The 16,874-nt window shown below is 47.1% G+C and overlaps 1 protein-coding gene and 1 long non-coding RNA gene across 3 annotated transcripts in view; both read right to left on the bottom strand.

Annotated features, from left to right (window-relative positions):
- LOC310851820 overlaps window positions 1–16,874 on the bottom strand; it is a 626,966-nt gene that overhangs the window by 487,680 nt on the left and 122,412 nt on the right. The gene's annotated exons all lie outside the window — the stretch shown is intronic.
- RASGRP4 (RAS guanyl releasing protein 4) overlaps window positions 1–16,874 on the bottom strand; it is a 40,357-nt gene that overhangs the window by 20,274 nt on the left and 3,209 nt on the right. For both annotated transcript variants that reach the window (XM_083753800.1, XM_083753801.1), the window contains exons 2-6: window positions 11,564–11,766; window positions 9,012–9,116; window positions 5,850–5,913; window positions 5,610–5,741; window positions 4,113–4,266 (exon numbers count right to left, since the gene is read on the bottom strand). In XM_083753800.1, coding sequence (XP_083609926.1) covers window positions 4,113–4,266; window positions 5,610–5,741; window positions 5,850–5,913; window positions 9,012–9,116; window positions 11,564–11,766 — 658 coding nt within the window. The remainder of the gene's footprint in view (window positions 1–4,112; window positions 4,267–5,609; window positions 5,742–5,849; window positions 5,914–9,011; window positions 9,117–11,563; window positions 11,767–16,874) is intronic.

Below are 16,874 nucleotides of genomic sequence, written 5' to 3'. Positions count from 1 at the left end.
CTCCTTAGAGATTTGCGAGATCAATGAGATCATCTGGGGAAATTATATTTGTGGTATTATTATTATTATTATTATTATTATTATTATTATTATTACAGTGGTACCTCGGGTTACATACGCTTCAGGTTACAGACTCTTCTAAACCAGAAATAGTGCTTCAGGTTAAGAACTTTGCTTCAGGATGAGAACAGAAATCGTGCTCTGGCGGCGCGGCGGCAGCAGGAGGCCTCATTAGCTAAAGTGGTGCTTCAGGTTAAGAACAGTTTCAGGTTAAGAATGGACCTCCAGAAGGAATTAAGTACTTAACCCGAGGTACCACTGTATTATTATTATTATTATTATTATTATTATTATTAGGCTGCCCATCGTACTGGATTGCCCCAGCCACTCTGGGCAGCTTCAACAAATTATAAAACCACAGTAAAACATCAAACGTTAAAAACCTCCCTGCCTTCTTATACCTTCTAAAATTCAGATACAGTGGTACCTCGGGTTAAGCACTTAATTCGCCACCGTGCGATTTCTGTTCTCATCCTGAAGCAAAGTTCTTAACCCAAGGTACTATTTCTGGGTTAGCGGAGTCTGTAACCTGAAGCTTCTGTAACCCGAGGTACCACTGTAGTTGTTTATTTCCTTGACATCTGATGGGAGGGCGTTCCACAGGGCGGGTGCCACCACCGAGAAGGCCCTCTGCCTGGTTCCCTGTAACCTCACTTCTTGTGGGAGGGAACCCCCAGAAGGCCCTTGGAGCTGGACCTCAGTGTCCGGGCTGAACAATTGGGGTGGAGATGCTCCTCCAGGTATACAGGGCCAAGGCCGCTTAGGGCTTTAAAGATCAACACCAACACTTTAAAATCATGTTCGGAAACATGCTGGAAGCCAGTGTAGATCTTTTACACAAGTAGGACTTGCTGCCCTAACAGCTGAGGTTGACCATAGCCATCAAGAAAAGTCACCTGGTGCCATGGAAGAAGTCCCTGCCTCCTTTGCAGGGTAGAACTGAAATTCTAAATGCACCAGGAGACCACCTGGTTCTGCAACTGCAACCTTAAAATAACTGTTTAAGAAAATGTTTTAGAATGCTTTTTAAAATGTGGGTGTGTTTTTTTCATGCTCGGGATACGTCTGCCACCCTGGGTTCCATTTGGGAGGAGGGATGGGGGCAGAAATGGAACAAATAAATATGTCATTATTTTATCTTCCCCCAGACCTGTGGCGGAATTCAACCCCAAGCACCCAAAGAGGTAGAAAGATTAGAGTAAGGCAAGCCCAACTTCTGGTCTGATAGAGAATCTCGCACAATCTCTTGCTGGAGATCTCTACGTGTCTGTCTGCATGAGCCCATCAGGAGTTCAATGCCTTTGCAGACAAGCCTGGAACAGAGGGCAGTGACAGGGATGGCCATTTCACGAGGTTTAACTTCGCTGCAATCGGAGATGTGCAATTTGGTGTGGAATCTCTGTTGCCGAAATGCCCCAAAAGCCACTAACAGAAAGGTGACCAAGCAAGGATGTACAGGGGTGGGTGGAGGAAGGGAACTTCACTAAAAACATCCACCAGCATTTTAATTTCTGTTTTAACAGCCCTGGCTGCTTGCAGTTGCCAATACAGTGGACGCTCGGGTTGCGAACGTGATCCGTGCAGGATGCATGTTCGCAACCTGCATCTGCGCACGTGCAGGTTGCATTTCAGCGCTTCTGTGCATGCGCAAAATACAATTTAGTGCTTCTGCGCATGCGTGACCACTGAAATCCAGAAGTAACCCGTTCCGGTGCTTCCGGGTCTTGATGGTCTGCAACCTGAAGAAACGCAGTCTGAAGCGTCTGTAACCTGAGGTATGACTGTATTAAGACAGCTGTACAGCCACATTCACATGTTGCATTTAAAGCACTGTGATGCCACTTTAAAGAGTCATGGCTGCTGCCAAAGGATTCTGGGAGCTGTAGTTTCTTAAGGGCACTTAAGACATGGTGATCTGCACTGATCATTGTAATAATAATAATAATAATAATTTATTATTTATACCCCGCCCATCTGGCTGGGTTTCCCCAGTCACTCTGGGCAGATTCCAACAGAACACTAAAATACAATAACCTATTAAACATTAAAAGCTTCCCTAAACAGGGCTGCCTACAGATGTCTTCTAAAAGTTTGGTAGTTATTTTTCTCTTTGACATCTGGTGGGAGGACGTTCCACAGGGAGGGCGCCACCACCAAGAAGGCCCTCTGCCTGGTTCCCTGTAACTTGGCTTCTCGCAGCAAGGGAACCGCCAGAAGACCCTCGGAGCTGGACCTCAGTGTCCGGGTAGAACGATGTAATGCATCCCTAATTGCCTCGAGGGCCTTCTGGCGGTTCCCTCCCTGCGAGAAGTGAAATTAGTGTTTCATCTTAGGAGGAGGTGTGGCTGTGTGACTATTTTGAAGGGGGACCCTGCACTTCTGCAACTGCTACTACCCTACTGGTTCCAGGGTTGGGGGCGACGGGAGTCCACAATATCTGGAGGGCAGCTGCTTGGGGAAGGCGAAGGCTCTTTTTAAAGGTCTATGCAGCTGCCTGTCATGCTACAGCGAATCTGATCCCTCCCCCAGTGGCAGCCAGTAAACAGAAAAACAAAAGGAGTTCTTACCAGATAATTTATTCCATAGATCACAAAGGAAGGCAGCCTCCCTAAAATGATGACGTCGCTCCAATTAAAGTCCAACCCCCTCCGTCTCTCCTATTGTACATCACCCTTGCACTGGCTGATCTGAGCTTTCTGCCTCTGAGCCTTCTGTTCTCCTACTCTCAATGCCCACCTGGTCCTGGGAGGGGGGTCAGGAATGCTTTCCAAAGACACCGAATCCGTCAGCTGTCTCTCCCCTGGTGTTTCTTCTTCTTCCTCTCCCAGTATTTCCCAGCCTCTCCCCTCTGCAGCCTCCTAACTATGACCTTCTGCAAACCGCTGTTCTAAGTCTATACTGTCCCTTCTGTTCTCGGAAAGGTTCAGGAGAAGGGGGGAGGGCACTATTCATCCTCAGTCCAGCCCTTGACACGACCCATCTCTGCAACAATTTCTAATCTGGGAATATAAGGGAAGATCTTTGATCTCGGTCACTGAGAGGTCATATTTGCCCATCAATTGGGCAGTGTGATGTACTCAGTTTTTAAGAGGTAATCCATTCGAGAGCTCAATCAGGCATTTTTTTGGTAGCCTAGTGTTGTCCATCTGTTGAACTCTAAACCAGATTTTTAGCACCTATAATGACAAGGTCCCCTGGCCAGAACCCCTCTGACATGATTTTATATCTCCTCGCAGACACAGATAAGACTTGGCGTGTAGCACTCTTTGCAACTGCCGCTAGGAACATTAGAGCAAATTATATAGCCACTTAGCCACCAACTGTGAAGGAGATGAATTTATTTGACCCTATCTACATCAAGCTATATTCTATCTTTATCATCAAACTCTGAATATAATTGCACATTGTATTAATTAACATTTTTTAATATATCAGTGGTCATGTGATAATTTTAGCTTATAAATTTTATTGTTTCATGTCTTAACTTGTATATTAAGGTACTTTTATGGTTCTGTTTAGAGAAGGTAATGTCTTGATAATATAAATGTTTTATATAAATATAAATATAAAAGTTTTTTGTATTAATCCAGTATAAGGTAAAGTTAAAGGGACCCCTGGCCACTAGGTCCAGTTGTGACCGACTCTGGGGTTGCGGCGCTCATCTCGCTTTATTGGCCGAGGGAGGTGGCGTACAGCTTCCGGGTCATGTGGCCAGCATGACTAAGCCACTTCTGGCGAACCAGAGCAGCACACGGAAACGCCGTTTACCTTCCCGCCAGAGCGGTACCTATTAATCTACTTGCACTTTGACGTGCTTTCGAACTGACGTTGCGGGGATTCGAACCGCCAAACTTCTGATCGGCAAGTCCTAGGCTCTGTGGTTTAATCCACAGCGCCACCCGCATCCCTATTAATCCAATATACTTTCTTTTAATTGTTGAATGATTCTGTGTACTTTGCGGCAGCCTTTGGCTATATGCAGTAAAACTGACTGACTGCCTGAATTTCTAATCTTCCACCATAGCAGAACCTGAGTGTTGGCTGATCCCTACCGAGAGACGGCAGAATGCCTTGAACTCCAGGTAACTGAGGTGGTTGGCCAACTCTCCTGCATCGAGGTGATCAAAAAGCAGGGACACTTTCCTCTTCTTGCCGCAGCCGGGGCTGCTTTGGCAGCTGAAGGATCGGGTCCACGTCCGGGTCATCCTGGAGAAGGAAGCAAGGCCAGAACGCCAAGTTAGATGCTGAATACTTCGCATGCTTAGAGGCAGTAAAGGTAAAGGTAAAGGACCCCTGGACAGTTAAATCTAGTCGAATTTGATTATGGGGTGCAGAACTTATTTCCACTTTCAGGCTGAAGGAGCCGGCGTTTGTCCACAGGTAGCTTTTCCGGGTCATGACTAAACCATTTCTGGCACAATGGAACACAATGACGGAAACCAGAGCGCACGGAAACGCCGTTTACCTTCCCGCTGCAGTGGTACCTATTTATCTACTTGCCCGGTGTGCTTTCGAACTGCCAGGTTTGCAGGAGCTGGGACAGAACGACGGGAGCTCACCCCGTCACACGGATTCAAACCGCCGACCTTGCGACTGGCAAGCCCAAGAGGCTCGGTGGTTTGAACCACAGCGCCACCCGCTTCCATGCTTCCCTTGACTGGAAACGCAGGTTGGTCTGAGGAGCATGTGGAGATGTGGAAGACAGGAGAGAGTGGGAGACTGGGAAAATAGACTCCATTTGGAGTCCATTTGCTGTTCTGGGATGGAAGGAGAGTCTTAAAAAAAAAAAATTAAAAATGGGGGGCGGGCGGGATGGGAGATGCACTTTCTGTCTTTTATTATTGACTTAAGAAAATTATACAGACAGCAAAATGAAGAAGCCTAAATTAACTGCCTTCTACCGATAAGAAATAATAACTATTACAATAATGAAAATACTAAAAATACATTTACTTCCCCTTTTGAACTTCTATTCTGGTTACAATATATTACTATTCTATAAGAATCTATTATATCCTTTGCTGTCCCATATATTATTTTATTTCCCAAATTCAACCTAACCCTCCCCTCCTTCCCACTGCTCCCCTTCACCTGTGTGAGATCTTCCCATCATAATATTTTTTTCTAGTTGCTTTAACAAAATAAAACTGTTAAATTATAATTACTTATTTTGTCCTTACACAGACAACTCTGGGGTTGTGGCGCTCATTTCGCTTTATTGGCTGAGGGAGCCGGCGTACAGCTTCCAGGTCATGTTGCCAGCAGGACTAAGCCACTTCTGGCAAACCAGAGCAGCGCACGGAAACGCCGTTTACCTTCCCGTCAGAGTGGTATCTATTTATCTACTTGCACTTTGACGTGCTTTCGAACTGCTAGGTTGGCAGGAGCAGGGACCGAGCAACAGGAGCTCACCCCGTCGCGGGATTTGAACTGCCGACCTTCTGATTGGCAAGTCCTAGGCTCTGTGGTTTAACCCACAGCGCCACCCGCGTCCATAGGGGAATATAGGGAGAGGCACTTTCATGGCTTTGAGAATCTCTTCAACTCACGTGCCAGAGGTGTTCAGCAGGTGACTGTGTTCCCCCTGGCCCTCTTTCCTCACCACCTCCAAGATCTCCGCGATAGCCTCCTCCAGGTGTGGGTCCAGGTGAAAGGCCTCGGGGTAGTTGAGGAGCCAGTACCTGAAGCCAGAGGGGAGAGCTTCAGTCTGGAGCTACAAGAGACTCAGGGAGACGGGTACCCAGGCAGGATCTGGGGGCGAAGGGGAGGAACGGGGTGGGAATTTATACCGGATGAAGTGGCAGATCCTCAGCTGGCGCTCTGGCTGTTTCTTCTGAGATGCTTCTTGGTAGGTGGCAAACTGAGTTAAGGTTTCACCCCTCTCAGATTGGTGGGCAATGGCGCCGGGTGTTTCCGAGCACAATTCAAAGTGTTGGTGTTGACTTTTAAAGCCCTAAACGGCCTCGGACCTGTATACCTGAAGGAGCGTCTCCATCCCCATCGTTCTGCCCGGACGTTGAGGTCCAGCACCAAGGGCCTTCTGGCGGTTCCCTCATTGCGAGAAGCAAAGCTACAGGAAACCAGGCAGAGGGCCTTCTCGGTGGTGGTGCCCGCCCTGTGGAACGCCCTCCCACCAGATGTCAAAGAGATAAACAACTACCTGACATTCAGAAGACATCTGAAGGCAGCCCTGTTCAGGGGAAACCCAGCAAGATGGGCAGAGTACATAAATTATTATTATTATTATTATTATTATTATTATTATTATTATTATTATTATTTCTTCCTGCCTCTAAGCCCAGGATTTCCAGCTGTTTTGGGACGACAGTTTCCTTCATCCCTGACCGTTAGTGCTGCTAGCTAGGGATGATGGGAGTTGTAGTCCAACAGAAGCTGGAGACAGAAAGTTTGAGAAACCCTGCTCTAGCCTGAGATAGAATCTACTACCTTCTTCCAGAGTTGCTAACCAAAGCCAGTCCAGTTTTGGGCGACCCTCAAGGGACGAACCACTTAAGCTGGCAGAGGTGGAAAGCAAAGAGTAAAAATTCTCTCCTGCAGTCCCAGAACTTCTTGGGGGTTCTGCAAGAGGCTAAGGCAGGCATGGCCAAATTTGGCCCTCCAGATGTTTTGGGACTACAATTCCCATCATCCCTGACCACTGGTCCTGTTAGCTAGGGATGATGGGAGTTGTAGTCCCAAAACATCTGGAGGGCAAAGTTTGGCCATGCCTGGACGAAGGCTATGGATAAATTACTCTGGCTCCTGTGTGTTCCCACCGCTGATGCATGAAGCAATGTACACATGACATAATTCATACCAAGCTATATGTATATCCTTTAGCTTCTGGAGAAATACTCCTGTTTGGGTTATTTCCCCTTACATCAGCTTCCATCTGATTAGAAAACAGAAGCTGTAGTTAAACTGAGGTGTGTACATGTCGGGCAGCCATGGCACATGCCCAGATGTTGGAATGATGAGCTATTGAAGAGTCCCCAAACCCCTCTCTGGTGTGAACAGCAACATTAAAAAGTGACTTGAAATTCAACAGGGGCAATGACTCCACCGTGTTTTGAGCCATTAATGGGTGCCTAGATTTATGAAGTGCATGCACCGTACATTTAAAGCACATTTAAATATACGGCCTAGGACCCTCGTACCTACGGGACCACCTCTCCTGGTATGTCCCAAGGAGGACCTTACGGTCTTCAAACAAAAACATCTTGGAGGTCCCAGGCCACAGAGAGGTTAGGCTGGCCTCAACTAGAGCCAGGGCTTTTTCGGCCGTGGCCCCGATCTGGTGGAACGCTCTGTCACAAGAGACCAGGGCCCTGTGGGACTTGACATCTTTCCGCAGGGCCTGCAAGACGGAGCTGTTCCACCAGGCCTTTGGCCAAGGCACAGTCTGACCCCCTCCTTTGGTAATTCTCACAGAACTCTAGCCCAAAGGTTGCCATTAATCTGATTTGAATTAATTTTATAATGAAATGATTTTAGAATGTTGTATTATTTTACTGTTGTTAGCCGCTCTGAGCCTGGCTTCGGCTGGGGAGGGCAGGATATAAATAAAATTTTATTATTATTTTATTGTTTCCCTCTTCCTCAAGAATCCTGGGAATTGTAGTTTGCCCCTCACAGAGCTATACTTCCCAGCACCCTTTAACAAAGGACAGTTCCCATGATTCTGCTGGGGATGTTCTTCAAATTTGTTTTAATGTGTGCATGCAGCCTAAGGAACTCTTAACATTCATCGCCTGAATGGAAATAAAAACTGGGGGGGAGGGGGAAGCAAGGCTTCTTAGAACAGCATTAAACCCCAGTTCTGGATTGCAGCACAGTTGGACTAGTAAACTAATCCAGAATGCGGCAGCTAGACTGATGACTGGGAGCGGCCGCCGAGACCATACAACACCGGTCCTGAAAGACCTACATTGGCTCCCAGCACGTTTCCAAGCACAATTCAAAGTGTTGGTGCTGACCTTGAAAGCCCTAAACGGCCTTGGCCCAGTATATCTGAAGGAGCGTCTCCTTCCCCATCGTTCTGCCCGGACACAGAGGTCCAGCTCCAAGGGCCTTCTGGCGTTTCCCTCCCTGCAAGAAATGAGGTTACAGGGAACCAGGCAGAGAGCCTTCTTGGTGGTGGCGCCCGTCCTGTTGAACGCCCTCCTGTCAGACGTCAAAGAAATAAACAACTATCTGACTTTTAGAAGACATCTGAAGGCAGCCCTTTATTATTATTATTATTATTAGTAGTAGTAGTAGTAGTAGTAGTGGTGGTGGTGGTAGCCGGCGTACAACTTCCGGGTCATGTGACCAGCATGACTAAGCCACTTCTGTCGAACCAGAGCAGCGCACGGAAACGCCGTTTACCTTCCCGCCGGAGTGGTACCTATTTATCTACTTGCACTGCGTGCTTTTGAACTGCTAGATTGGCAGGAGCAGGGACCGAGCAACGGGAGCTCACCCTGTCGTGGGGATTCGAACCACTGACCTTCTGATCGGCAAGCCCTAGGCCCTGTGGTTTAACCCACAGTAGTAGTAGTAGTAGCAGTAATATTAATATTTTGTTGGGAGCCGCCCAGAGTGGCTGGGGAAACCCAGCTAGATGGATGGGGTATAAATAATAATAATAATTATTATTATTATTATTATTATTATTATTATTATTGGCTATCTCTTCAATGTAAATCAGAGGTTTTTGTAGGGAACTATCATGGGTTAAGAAGTAAATGCACTGCCTTTGTTCTTGCCAGAGGTTGTTGACTCTGGCAGAGGCTAGCAGGAAGCAGGGGGATACAGAGAGCAGTCTAGAGTGTCCCACTCCTGAAACCTTCTCCCTCATTGCAAGAGATGTTCCCTTTCCTTTGAGCATGAGGAGGACCTGGAAGCACGGACAAGGGCACGTTTTCCGCATTGTGGCCGAAGCAGCTCAGCGCTACCTCCGAAAGGATATGAAGCGAGGAGGAGGCGGGCCAACTCTGCAGACGATACCACCCAGCTGTGAGCCGTCAGTGTCATGTTCATCATGAAGTCGCTGGTGCAGAGGTTTCCATCCAAATCTAGAAGGGGAGAGGAAAGGGTGAGGCTGACGTGTTTGAGGGCAGGAGGGGAGAAGAAAAGGACTGGAATTGAAGGGGGTTTGTCAATCTGGAGGATGGTTGATATCGCCCCAAAATACAATGACCTCACCCCACTGAGTGGTCTGCCTGGATAATAAAGTGGTGCCTCGCAAGACAAAATTAATCCGTTCCGCGAGTCTCTTCGTCTAGCGGGTTTTTTGTCTTGTGACGCACGGCTATTAGCGGCTTAGCGGCTTAGCGGCTATTAACGGCTTAGTGGCTTTAAGAAAAAGAAAAAAAAACTCGCAAGACGTTTCGTCTTGCGAAGCAAGCCCATAGGGAAATTCGTCTTGCGGAACGACTCAAAAAACGGAAAACTCTTTCGTCTAGCGAGTTTTTCTTCTTGCGAGGCATTCGTCTTGCGGGGCACCACTGTACTCCTGTTATACAAAAATCTCCGAATGGGTCCGAACTTCAACGTCTAAAACTCCTGGAAAAGGATCTAGAGATCATGCTAAGGGTGGCCAAATTCTGTGCGTCTGCCATAAAACGTAGGTAACAAGCTGTACTACCAAAATGATTAAGGTTTTAGGTTATATTTTAGTGATCAAGATTTAATCTATATTTTTAACGGCCGATGTATCTGAATTGTCTCGTGTTATACCCAATTGCAATTCCATGTATTCCCGTTGTGTTTTATGGTTTTCCTGATATTGTAAGTGAGCCGGAACTGGTCTGTGACTGTAATAATAAAATTCATTCATTCATTCTCCTGTGGGTATTATCCAAACCTGTGACCCTATGACTACAAGGCTAGCATCTATAACAAGAAACCCACTGAACCAGTCCTATTAATTCCTTTGCAAGATAATGGCCTTTGCTGGCCAGCTAAGTACTGCCATTTACATGTCCAAAGAGGCTGGCCTGTTGTCGTAGAGACAGGTGGATAGGCTTTTCCCCACCTCAACTGGCTAGATGCCACACCATCCTAGACTCTAGAGGAAGGCCAAACAGGTGGGAGGGGGGGGGGAGCTGTGTGAAAGTGAGTTTTGGCTGGTGCTGGAGAAACAGAAGCATGTCTTGTTGCAGGAATTTATGTATAGGTTGGGGGGGGTTGCCCCTCCAGCAGATATCATGCACATGCAGCCCACTACCAAAAATCAGCACAATCACTTTTGTGACTTTTGTCCCCACAAAACACTTCATCACAGTTTCTTCCTGCCTATTCAAAGGGCCTTTGCTGCACGATACCAAATTTAAGAATTCACTGATAAATGTACCTATGTACTGGCTCACTGGGAAAACTTCAGAAATTCATATAGACCTGTGAGCTCAGCTGCTCAGCAGCCTCTCTGCCTGAGTGATAATCCCTGGCATCCTGATACCTGAGTGCCAGACAGGTAGCCATTCCAGAAATAACAAACCCAGATGAAGACAAAAGGGTGTAATTAACTTGGCTGGGAAACAGGGAAATGTAAATATCTTTTCTGTTACACTTGATGGGTGTTTGGTGGAGGGCAAGGAGAACCATGGGGCAGGGTCCAGGATGCTCAGATTACAGCCACCAGACCTCCCCTTTCATGATGTAACCGTGATGTAGTTGGGGGGGGGGCGGGTGTAACATGGGGATCAGCAGCTAATAAAAAATTGGGTTCTCTTTTGTTCTGGGCTTCCATCTTGTTCCGCCTGGTGGCAGGTGGGAGTCCTGCGGACAGTCTTCAATCAAGTCCAAGCCTACTGGCTGCCGTTTTGCTCTGGTATTCCTGGCTGGTGCCCTTGTTTTTTGTCCAAGGGAGCCCTCAGATTTCTCCGCTAACAGTCTTGGACCCAAAACTTTTGACGGGGAGGCAAGTCCTGTAGGAGTGTTAATGCCGCAAGCCCCTCCATCCTATGATCAGGTTGCATATGTGTGTGTGTGTGTGTGTGTGTGTGTGTGTGTGTGTGTGTAAATAAAATCATGTATGCTACAAATATCACAGTATATTTGCAAGGAACCCAAACCCTGGGTAAACACCGGCACCCTGGAGTCTTTGGCTGTTGGGGTTCATGCAAAACTATCACAAATGTGTTGTGCGTTAGGTTGTTACTGAAAGTGCAGTACAGTCAATTAAACAACATTAAAGTACCGGTACCCTCTTATTTCCTTGCTTGCTTAACAGCAATATTTTTGAAATTTACTCGACTCTGACAGAGGGAATATTCTGGTTAAAGGAACCAAGGAAACTGGCTTAGAGGCGGGGGGGGGGGGGGGAGAGAGAGGTTGCCCAGATATTCCTTTGGTGGTCAGACTGGGAATTAAGCCCAAAGCCTTTTCCCTCTTGGTGGCTGGAACACTAACAGGTTCCTTCGCATCAGGCGACTCCAGAAAAAGTCACAGCAGGCCCACCAAACGCCTAGAAAGGCCCCAATCCCTCAATCGCCCCTGCCTTTGCCTCTCTCCAGTTTACCAAAGGAGCGAAGGCATTTTTCGATCAGCTCATCCAGGGTGCAGGATCGGTTCAGATCCCCCAAGGTGATGGAAGCCAAGGCCTGGTTGATCTCCCGAGGGTTCGGACAGGTCATCCGCCGCCGACTCTTCCGTCGGGAAATCCTGCCGACACCTGGGAGGCTGCCGCCTTCTGTGATGCTGGGGGCTTCGGCTCGGGATTTCCTGCAAAAGAATACTGTTAAGTTGTGGGTGAACGTATCAGATGACACAGCGATTCTTCAAACAGCTCTTGTTTATTCACAGGCCCAGAACAGAACTGAACTGAAGGGTTCAGCCAGCCTGCTTTTATAGAGTTCCACTAGAACGCAACAGTAACCATTTTCTGTAACTATCCAATCACTGAACATCACTTCGATCCCTTATTTGAATATGTGGACCTGAGTGAAAACTATATACAGTATCCCCCTGCTGGCCCAGGGTGAGAACTTCAGTACATAACAAATGCAATTCCCAAATTGACCAAAGGCACGAGCTTCAGGGACGTCAACGGCGATTGTTTTTCGCCTCCAAGAGAGACAACAGCAGCTGCTTTGAGGTGTAAGAGGACACACACATCCGAGATAAAACGGACAAGCTGTACAATTCCTACTACCCCACTCTCAGAGGAGCCTCTCTGTAATAATAATAATAATAATAAATTTTATTTATATCCCACCCTCCCCAGCCAAAGCCGTGCTCAGAGTGGCTAACATCAAATCTATAATACATTAACATAAAATCAGACAATCAAGTAAAATACATCCTCAAATCAGATCAGGATCAGAATAAAATCCAATCGAATGGCAACCTGCGGATTAGGGTTGGGGACCTTAAATGCTCACCAGGCCCAACTGTTTGTGCTGAACTTATATGGGCCTGTGAGAAAAATTGGGAGGCCACTTTCATGCAAGTTCTTATGAAAGGGGAGAGGGAGTCAGACTGAGTCCAAACCAAAGGCCTGGCAGAACAGCTCCGTCTTGCAGGCCCTGCGGAAAGATGTCAAATCCTGCAGGGCCCTAGTCTCTTGTGACAGAGCGTTCCACCAGATCGGGGCCACAACCGAAAAAGCCCTGGCTCTAGTTGAGGCCAGCCTAGCCTCTCTGTGGCCTGGACCTTCAAGATGTTTTTATTTGAAGACTGTAAGCTCCTCTGTGGGACATACCAGGAGAGGCGGTCCCGTAGGTACGAGGGTCCTAGGCCTCTGCATGAGTCCCTGCATGAGTTGTGCCTCTGCATGAGTCCCTGTTCTGGGCCTGTATTTTGCAAGCTGCCGTCTGGTCGCTTTTGCAAGGAAATGTGGGGTGGAGATGCATATGTGAAGGGCCCATGGCTTTGCGCTGTGTGAACTTTGAAAACAACAACAAGGCCAAACCTTTGCAGGGTGTCAAAACCTAGTTAGACCGGTTTTAAAATTGGCCGGGGGGAACCCTTCCCCAGGTGTGGCAGCATCTGCCTGCAAAATTGGCAGGCAGAAGAACTCTTGCTGGGAAAAGGTTAGTAGTGTTATAAGGGGGAAAAATATCCTTTTTCCTTATGGGTTACCAAAGAGCCCATATAGAGTCCTTATGTAGGTTCTCTATCAGTAGGAGAAAATAACAGAGGCCAACCAGAGAATATTGAGAAGCAAAGCAGCTGGTAAGCCTGATATTTATTAAAGCTGTTGCAACAGGGTGCTCCCCTCACACACAGGAGCATAGCTGTCAACTTTTCCCTTTTCTTGCGAGGAATCCTATTCGGAATAAGGGAATTTCCCTTAAAAAAGGGGAAACATTGACAGCTATACACAGGAGGGACGAGGGGACCCAGAACATTGGTGTGCAAACTCTTATATAGACATTTGAAATTGCCTCCCCTTTAGCTCAAGACCACCCCCAAGACATCATACATACATCACAGAATGTACAGCAGAAATCTGTGTGTGTTGTTGTTCTACCAGCAAAGACTTGAGTTGCATTGGGTAAAAGGCAACAAACGTGGTTCGCCAGAGGTACACCAAAGTAAGTGATCTGTATACTTTATTTTAGGGGTCTGGCTTTGCAGTTCACTTAGCTCCTCTCAAAATCAACATTTGACAATTGCTTTTGAATTCTAAAGAAAGCGGGTTCCTGCCGCATAACGTTGCGGCTTGGGCAACCTCAGCCAGCCATGTCCTTGTCAACGTGCGTGTGAAGTCCTCTTATTCAGACTTTAACAGCTGCAGATAAACTGGCCAGCTAAGAACTACCATCTTCATGTCCACAGAGGTGGGTTCTTTTGCCTCCTCACCTGGATGAAGGCCATGAAATCCTAGGATGGAGAAGAAGAGGCCACAGGGCTGTGTGCTCTCTGTGTGAAAGAGTTTGGCTGATGCTGGAAGCTGGAGACACAGATGAATGTCTTGTTCTGTGCAAGACCCAAAGCTTGCAACTTCCTTTGGAACCTCATGGGCTAACATCTGTTGGAGTGTTAATACTGTGAGCCCTTCTATATAATGAAATGAAGAAAATGTTGAAAATAACTTTTGTTAAAAAACCAGAAGCCTTTTTATTAGGTATTTTAAGCCAAGATATACCGAAAGAAAAGAGGACTATTTTCATGTATGCCACTACAGCAGCAAGAATGTTGATTGCACAAAATTGGAAGACTGGAGAAATACCAACTAAAGAACAGTGGCAAGAGAAGTTGATGAACTATGCAGAACTGGCAAAAATTAAGAGAAAAAGACAACAGTGACTTTGAAAAAGAATGGGAACTATTTACATGCAGAAACAAAGAAAGCCTATAGACTTGATGGCAGGACTTAAATAAACATTCACATTGTTAGTATTAGAAAATGTGTAGAAGACAGAGAAATAATATGGTGTGTTCATTGTTATTTGTATGTTTTTAAGTTTGATGTTATTGTATAAATATGTTATTAGTAACTGTTTCTTTTAGGAGGCAGCAAAGTGGGTGAAAGGAGAAACAAACCAGAAGCGAAAGTTGGGAGAAGCCTAGAAGGGGAGGGAGGAAAGAATGCATAGCAAATGTTATGAATATGAGATGTGTGTAATGAATGAAAAAGAAAAATGAATAAAATTTAAAAGCAAACAACAAGAAACACAAAAAACACTGTGAGCCCTTCCATCCTATGCTCAGGTTGCATATATGTGTAAACAAAACCATGCATCCTAAAGACATCACAGTATCTTTCTAAGGAAGGCCACCGACCTTGATGACTTTAAAAGAGGATTAGACAAATTCTTTGGGGAAAAGCTTAAAAAGGTAAAGGGACCCCTGACCATTAGGTCCAGTCGTGGCCGACTCTGGGGTTGCGGTGCTCATCTCGCTTTATTGGCCGAGGGAGCTGGCATACAGCTTCCGGATCGTGCGGCCAGCATGACTAAGCCGCTTCTGGTGAACCACAGCAGCGCACGGAAACGCCGTTTACCTTCCCGCCGGAGTGGTACCTATTTATCTACTTGCACTGGTGTGCTTTCGAACTGCTAGGTTGGTAGGAGCAGGGACCAAGCAACGGGAGCTCACCCAGTCATGGGGATTCGAACCGCTGACCTTCTGATCGAAGGGAGAAGCTTATCGATGGCTCACTCTAGCCATATAGGCTCTGCTGTGCCTCCACAGTAGGAGGCAGCAACGCTTCAGAATACCAGTTGTTGGAAACCACAGGAGGAGAGAATTGCTCTTGTGCTCAAATCCTGCTTGCTGGTTTCCCACAGACATCTGATGAACAGGATGAACTGTGTGAACAGGATGCTGGACTAGATGGGCCATTGGACTGATCCAGCAACGGTCTTCTTATGCTATTAAACCAAAGCCCAAGTAAGCGCTGAAATCCCCACTCTCACTGGTGCATGCAACAATATTCAAACAAATGCACTACAGTCACACATTGGGTTAAAGACACTTCAGGTTGAGATTTTTCGGGTTACGGACCCACCGAAACCCGGAAGTACCAGAATGGGTTACTTCCGGGTTTCGGCGGCTGCGCATGCGCAGAAGTGCTATATCGCACTTTGCGCATGCGCCCAAGTGCCATATCCCAACCCGTGCATGCACAGCGCTGCAGGTTGCGAACGTGCCTCCTGCACGGATCGCGAGCGTCCACTGTACGATACAAAAGGGGGGGAAAGGTATTGCTGCTTCCCGGAAAGGGGGATCAACCTTAAAAGTTTTCACTCTCTCTCCCCTCCCCACCTCGTTCTTGCAATCCTCACTTCCTCAATGAGCAAAGGCTTGGACTTCTGCATTTTCCACCTCAGAGCATGCTTTCTCCACCCTGGTCTCTTGCATTTGAAAGTCGACCAGCCATCCAGCAACTGTACTTGGAAACCCAAATCTATACCAAGGAACTTCCTCCTCTTGCCCAACTTCCTTGTACGCACACAGCGTGTGGGTTCCCCACCCGCAAGACGGCTCAGCGCTCCTCTCCGACTTTGTCTGCAATATCTCTCGAGTGGGGAAAGATCTCTCGCTCTCGCCCTCTTTGCAATCTTTCCAAACTCCGCTGTTGTTTTCACCTGGCATGTGTGACCACAGCCTTGCCTTTTCCAACAGCTGAGCTTGCTGGATCAAAGCACCCACACACCTACTCGGCGCATGGAACTGAAACGACACCAGGCAACCCAACCGTTTCCGGATTGCTAGATTCACACAGCACGGGTCTTTTACGAAAGCTAAGCTTCCCCACCCGCTGGCAGCGAGTTGAGACACTGCTAAACCTGAGCTGCGAAAGCAGAGCTATGCAAGACCTCGCAGCTTCTGCAAGTCAGGCAGACGTTCAAATGTCAGGAGCGGAATAAATATGAGCTGGATGAAAACAAATATTAAAATGCATGCCCTGGTTTTCCCGCAAGTCAAATGGCAGCGACTACAGGGCAGGAGGTGCAAGATTTTTTACACACAAATTGCTGTCAACAGTCAGAGGAGCACAGTTGTGGATCCCTCAAATGATCACAAAGGATCAGGGACTGTCAGTTTCTACAACCGTTTAGAGTTTCTGCAGTGCTCATAACATATTGTGCACAACACCATTGGCACCCCAGGAAACATTGGAGTCCAAGCAGGTGGGCTGATGTACTTTGTAGTTCCAAATCAACTACAATGGTACCTCGGGTTAAGAACTTAATTCGTTCTGGAGATCCGTTCTGAACCTGAAACTGTTCTTAACCTGAAATACCACTTTAGCTAATGGGGCGTCCCGCTGCTGCCGTGCGATTTCTGTTCTCATCCTGAAGCAAAGTTCTTAAACCGAGGTACTATTTCTGGGTTAGCGGAGTCTGTAACCTGAAGCGTCTGTAACCTGAAGTGTCTGT

Source organism: Podarcis gaigeae, assembly GCF_964106915.1.
Source record: "Podarcis gaigeae genome assembly, chromosome: 8".
NCBI classification, from domain to species: Eukaryota; Metazoa; Chordata; class Lepidosauria; order Squamata; family Lacertidae; genus Podarcis; species Podarcis gaigeae.
The sequence above is the reverse complement of the archived record's forward strand: the minus strand, read 5'-3'. Positions and strand labels throughout refer to the sequence as shown.